The sequence below is a fragment of the Nanorana parkeri genome, unplaced genomic scaffold (assembly GCF_000935625.1).
Source record: "Nanorana parkeri isolate BGI_ZX_2015 unplaced genomic scaffold, ASM93562v1 scaffold15, whole genome shotgun sequence".
Lineage (NCBI taxonomy): Eukaryota > Metazoa > Chordata > Amphibia > Anura > Dicroglossidae > Nanorana > Nanorana parkeri.
The window spans coordinates 1032444-1038867 of NW_017306283.1; the positions used below are offsets into that span (position 1 = coordinate 1032444).

At 47.9% G+C, this 6424-nt stretch overlaps 1 protein-coding gene across 1 annotated transcript in view; it reads left to right on the forward strand.

Annotated features, from left to right (window-relative positions):
- The window catches only part of LOC108788941 (semaphorin-3F-like), a 94819-nt gene that overhangs the window by 71190 nt on the left and 17205 nt on the right, over positions 1 to 6424 (forward strand). The window contains exons 8-9 of the mRNA XM_018558849.1: positions 264 to 403; positions 3117 to 3231. Of these exons, the coding sequence (XP_018414351.1) occupies positions 264 to 403; positions 3117 to 3231 (255 nt within the window). The remainder of the gene's footprint in view (positions 1 to 263; positions 404 to 3116; positions 3232 to 6424) is intronic.

Sequence of the window (6424 nt, forward strand, 5' to 3'; positions counted from 1 at the left end):
CATTCTCCTGCCTTCCAGATTCCACAGGCGATAGATGGATGTAATTAGCCGGGACAAAAGCCTGACTGCTATTGGCTATTTTCATTTGAATTAGCCAATAGCACCCTGTGGGGGAGGGGGTGAGTGGTTGAGGCTGCGCCCTAGGCGGCTGCCTAGTTTGCCTAGTGGCAGCACCGGCCCTGATTATGACAGACTTCTGAATTTCTACAATCTCAGCGTTCCGCTAAAGTCTATATAAAAGCTTTGTGACTTCTCGCCTTCAGAACCGGTATTTGTGGGCTCCCTGGTGGTGCCGGAAAGCAGCTTTAAAGAGGATGACAAACACTACATCTTATTCCGGGAGCGGAGCCTGGAGGGCGAGAACGGGCCCGCCGTGGTGTCTCGGATCGCTCGGATATGTTTGGTGAGATATATACATAACGTGCCTCGTGCTCATTACTTCCCCTTCTTTCTCTTCCATCCTCTGATCTGTAATAAAAACCTTCTGAGCCAAACCCCCGGCCCTCCAGCTGTGGTGAAACTACAAATCCCACGATGCATCTCTCTCTCTGGGAGTTATGTCTGTGGCTGTGAGAATCTTGCAATGCCTCATGGGATTTGTAGTTCCGCCCACAGCTGGAGGGCCGGAGTTTGGCTACCCCTGCCCTAATCCATTCATCCCTATTGTCATCACTGACCCGACATCAGATCATAATGAGTGCAGCTACTTATGTCTAATGTGTAACTGAGGAATGGCGTCTTCTTTCCATCGGCTAGTATCGCCTGATTGATTCCGTTGTATATGATCCACCAGGCCCATCTCTTCCCATCTCTTCCCATTGGGCCTCATATAATGGCACATATACCCCACCTCTAATTATTTGACATGTGCAGATTTGTTATCTCATTTGGTGTTGCCCAATCATTTCTGACTTTTGGGGACAGGTAGTTAAACTCCTACCTACTCCCTATCCCTTGCACACCTAAAATATGGATGAAGACCATTGGCTCCATTGTATGAGAATAATCCCGAGAGAAACATTATTTATGGTCCGTAAGGCTATTGGCATCCGATGATTGGGTTTTCCCCAGGCAGCAATAAAGCTACGCACATGATTTATAAATGGACCACCTAAGACATCTCTACTCTGTTTTCTATGGACCTTCCTGTTTCCTTAACCACCATAGTTAGGGATCAGCTCAGTTTTGGACCAAACCGGGTCTAAACCTGAACTCCTCTGAACCTGGAAGGGACATGGGGGTCCTCCTGTCCACAGCAGCTCATAGACTAAGGGTCAGGATGCTTGTGCTGACATCACAGATGTCATATTAGGTCAATCTAATTGACCAAATATAGCCAGGTGGCCATAAAGCCAATGATCTGATGTCACAGTATCCCCACCCTTTGCTTATGCAGCTGTGGGCAGGTAATTCCCCCGTCAGAGATGATTGGGCGGCAGCCGAAAGAGATTCCTTCTGGGTTCGGAGGAGCTCAGGTTTGGGCTGGGATCAGAGGAGCTCAGGTTTGGGCTGGGATCAGAGGAGCTCAGGTTTGGTCTGGTATCAGAGGAGCTCAGGGTTGGGCTGGGATCGGAGGAGCTCAGGTTTGGGCTGGGATCGGAGGAGCTCAGGTTTGGGCTGGGTTCGGAGGAGCTCAGGTTTGGGCGGGATCAGAGGGGCTCAGGTTTGGGCGGGATCAGAGGAGTATTGAAGAGGTGCATTTGAGTACATTAAGAATCCTGCAGTGGAAGAAACAGAGGGGCTGCCATTGCTATCCTTCCTCTGAAACTGCTAGTTGCCTGGCTGTCTCCATCTTAAGGCCTTCTTGGAAAGTACTGAAGTTACTGGATCAGCATGATAGCCAGGGAACCATTTTTTTTAGAAGTAGAGGTTGGTAACAGCAACATATTTTTATGACAGAGGTGCTCCTATTTTGAATGGTCCACCAAGTCCTCCCCCTTAGACCAGTAGGCCACCCTTTGGTTCTGGGACTAGATGTGGACCTCCTATGTAGATGGGAAGATTTGGCTCTTGAGCTGAGTGTCTGGTTTGCTCCGGGGCTGGCGGGAGATAGATGAGAATCTTTCATTGTATATGATATGTAGCGCTCACCCCCGAAGGAGCCGCTGAATATTGAAATAGGTTCTCCTACCTTTTGGATCCAGCTGCCATTCCCCTTTAATCAGCAACAGCACACCGACACTCACGGACAGAACGGCTCGAGTCTTAGGGTCTTTTTATGGTATTTATTTGCAACATCAATAGGAGAGAGAGGGTTTAGGGTCTGTAGGATGCCATTTGGAAATACTTCTGAGGACAGCTTTCTCCCCTAGCAACCGCTAAGGCCGAAAACACTGCGATCTGGTCCCAGAGACCAATAGTAGTAGTAGTACTGTGAACAGATACCTGGAATAGGGTGTGGGATCTCCCTTGTGGGTCCCAGACGGACGCTCGCACCAGCTCCTCTGCGGTACCCCTCAACAAGCGGACTCCTCCCCGACCCAGCTTCCATCAGGTATTTTCCTCTTTAGGATCTGGAACTTCTGTGCCCTCAGCATCTGCAACTGCCAAGGAGCACTCCAGTTAAATGAGAGTATCTTCTTAGAACAAGGCACCCAACACCTGCCACGTGTATGGGCCCAGTGAAGTATCAGTGTATCCTTAGGCCTCCAGGCCCCTCAGCACCTGCCATGTGCTGAGGCCCAGGCCATTTGCTCTGCATCACACACAGTCCTCCTAGGGCAAGGCCCCTAGGGGAAGAGAGCTCTCCACAATGTCCCCAGACCTTTTATTACCTGCCCTCAACCATGCCTCTGAGTCATCCTACTCAGGGATTGGCTAGGGTCAGGTGCATAGTCATAACCTGAGGGTGGATCCTCCCTCACTGTATGCCAAGGCTCCCTTTTCCTCAGCAACAGGAGGAGCAATCAATCCAGCAGACTCAGGGACACCTATAGAATGCAGAGCTCTGTATAATCAGTATCTAGACTGGTTACAGTCCAGGTATCTCTAAATTGAATAGCGACATTTTAGAGGGCGCTACAGATATTTTGTGTTTTAGTTGTTTTTTTTGTGAAGAACTGTTGTATTCTGTGGAAAGCATTGATAGATAATGTTATTATTTGCCATCGTTGTAGAATGACGAGGGAGGGATGCGCTCCCTGGTGGGAAAATGGACCTCATTCCTCAAAGCGAGACTCGTTTGCTCCGTCATTGGTCCAGATGGAGTGGAGACATCATTTGACCAACTGCGTGAGTACGCCCAATACTGTACATTATACCCGCCATCATTTGCTAGTGCTTGCACTTGTACTCTACTTCCCTGTCTGATCCCATAATCAGCCTGGTGCTTCCCAATATTGGGGAACATAGGGCTCTATCCCCTGCCTCCCACAGTACTGCCCTGGGTGCTGTCCAAGCCCAGCACTGACAAGAAGGCAAAATCCTTAGCGATGTGTTTTTTGGGAGGGCACCAACAGATGGAGAGTAAAGGTATGTACATGGGAAGGGTGCCTACTCTGGCGAACACCTTACATTGCCTTGAACAAGCAACGTACGGGGTAACCTTGAAGATTAGATGTACATACAAAGTTCCCAGCCTAACACAACACACACCCCAGACTTTCCCAATCTGAAAGGCACCTCGCCCCCTAGTTTAGATAGCACATACCCGAGTCTACCTGTGTCCGTGTGCCTCCTGCACACACACAACTCCCCTGAACTCTGGTCCAGACTCCTAATAATGCTTGGTATGTGCTAACAAAGTTCCCAGCCACCAATCCCTACACCACACTAATCTAAACCCCCCACACCCCACCTAGGTCCCCACTTACCTTTTTCCAACAGCAGTGGTCTTCCATGGTATTCACATCCTCCATTCAGAAGCCTTCTGGCCTAGCCTAAGACGTAATGCCCCTTAGACCTAAATGGGCTGTGCTGGTACCTTTGGAGTAAGGGCCCATTGAAGTCTATAGAATGCTACTGCACGGATGTGGGCATGTTGTTATTGTAATACATTGACCATCCCTTGTTGGAGAGAGGTAAGTGGGCACCAGCGTTGGGGTGGGGTTTAGCTTAGGGGAGTATAGTGGGAGATGGGGAGTTTTTATCTGAACCTGAACATGTCCTTTAAGTTTACAGGGTAAGGCTACTGTAAGACGGACACTCGACTGTAGTCAGGAAATGCAAGTAAAGCGCAGGCAAAAAGTCTCTTTCCATCAGCAGGGACTTCCATCACCCATTAGACTTCCATCACCCATTAGACTTCCATGACCCATTAGACTTCCATGACCCATTAGACTTCCATGACCCATTAGACTTCCATGACCCATTAGACTTCCATGACCCATTAGACTTCCATGACCCATTAGACTTCCATGACCCATTAGACTTCCATGACCCATTAGACTTCCATGACCCATTAGACTTCCATGACCCATTAGACTTCCATGACCCATTAGACTTCCATGACCCATTAGACTTCCATGACCCATTAGACTTCCATGACCCATTAGACTTCCATGACCCATTAGACTTCCATGACCCATTAGACTTCCATGACCCATTAGACTTCCATGACCCATTAGACTTCCATGACCCATTAGACTTCCATGACCCATTAGACTTCCATGACCCATTAGACTTCCATGACCCATTAGACTTCCATGACCCATTAGACTTCCATGACCCATTAGACTTCCATGACCCATTAGACTTCCATGACCCATTAGACTTCCATGACCCATTAGACTTCCATGACCCATTAGACTTCCATGACCCATTAGACTTCCATGACCCATTAGACTTCCATGACCCATTAGACTTCCATGACCCATTAGACTTCCATGACCCATTAGACTTCCATGACCCATTAGACTTCCATGACCCATTAGACTTCCATGACCCATTAGACTTCCATGACCCATTAGACTTCCATGACCCATTAGACTTCCATGACCCATTAGACTTCCATGACCCATTAGACTTCCATGACCCATTAGACTTCCATGACCCATTAGACTTCCATGACCCATTAGACTTCCATGACCCATTAGACTTCCATGACCCATTAGACTTCCATGACCCATTAGACTTCCATGACCCATTAGACTTCCATGACCCATTAGACTTCCATGACCCATTAGACTTCCATGACCCATTAGACTTCCATGACCCATTAGACTTCCATGACCCATTAGACTTCCATGACCCATTAGACTTCCATGACCCATTAGACTTCCATGACCCATTAGACTTCCATGACCCATTAGACTTCCATGACCCATTAGACTTCCATGACCCATTAGACTTCCATGACCCATTAGACTTCCATGACCCATTAGACTTCCATGACCCATTAGACTTCCATGACCCATTAGACTTCCATGACCCATTAGACTTCCATGACCCATTAGACTTCCATGACCCATTAGACTTCCATGACCCATTAGACTTCCATGACCCATTAGACTTCCATGACCCATTAGACTTCCATGACCCATTAGACTTCCATGACCCATTAGACTTCCATGACCCATTAGACTTCCATGACCCATTAGACTTCCATGACCCATTAGACTTCCATGACCCATTAGACTTCCATGACCCATTAGACTTCCATGACCCATTAGACTTCCATGACCCATTAGACTTCCATGACCCATTAGACTTCCATGACCCATTAGACTTCCATGACCCATTAGACTTCCATGACCCATTAGACTTCCATGACCCATTAGACTTCCATGACCCATTAGACTTCCATGACCCATTAGACTTCCATGACCCATTAGACTTCCATGACCCATTAGACTTCCATGACCCATTAGACTTCCATGACCCATTAGACTTCCATGACCCATTAGACTTCCATGACCCATTAGACTTCCATGACCCATTAGACTTCCATGACCCATTAGACTTCCATGACCCATTAGACTTCCATGACCCATTAGACTTCCATGACCCATTAGACTTCCATGACCCATTAGACTTCCATGACCCATTAGACTTCCATGACCCATTAGACTTCCATGACCCATTAGACTTCCATGACCCATTAGACTTCCATGACCCATTAGACTTCCATGACCCATTAGACTTCCATGACCCATTAGACTTCCATGACCCATTAGACTTCCATGACCCATTAGACTTCCATGACCCATTAGACTTCCATGACCCATTAGACTTCCATGACCCATTAGACTTCCATCACCCATTAGACTTCCATCACCCATTAGACTTCCCCTGCTACACAACACAGCTTCCAGCAGCAACATAAAGGACAGTGTTTTGTTCACATAAAGGCCGACATTCTCCTAATAATCCGCTTTCTTCAGCATTGACCGTCCTCAGTTTTGCTCCGCAGCTTCCCTCAGCTCCGAGCCTCTCATCACACCTCTGTGCGATCCTTACACTGCTCCCCCTCGAGGGTCGCTGACTC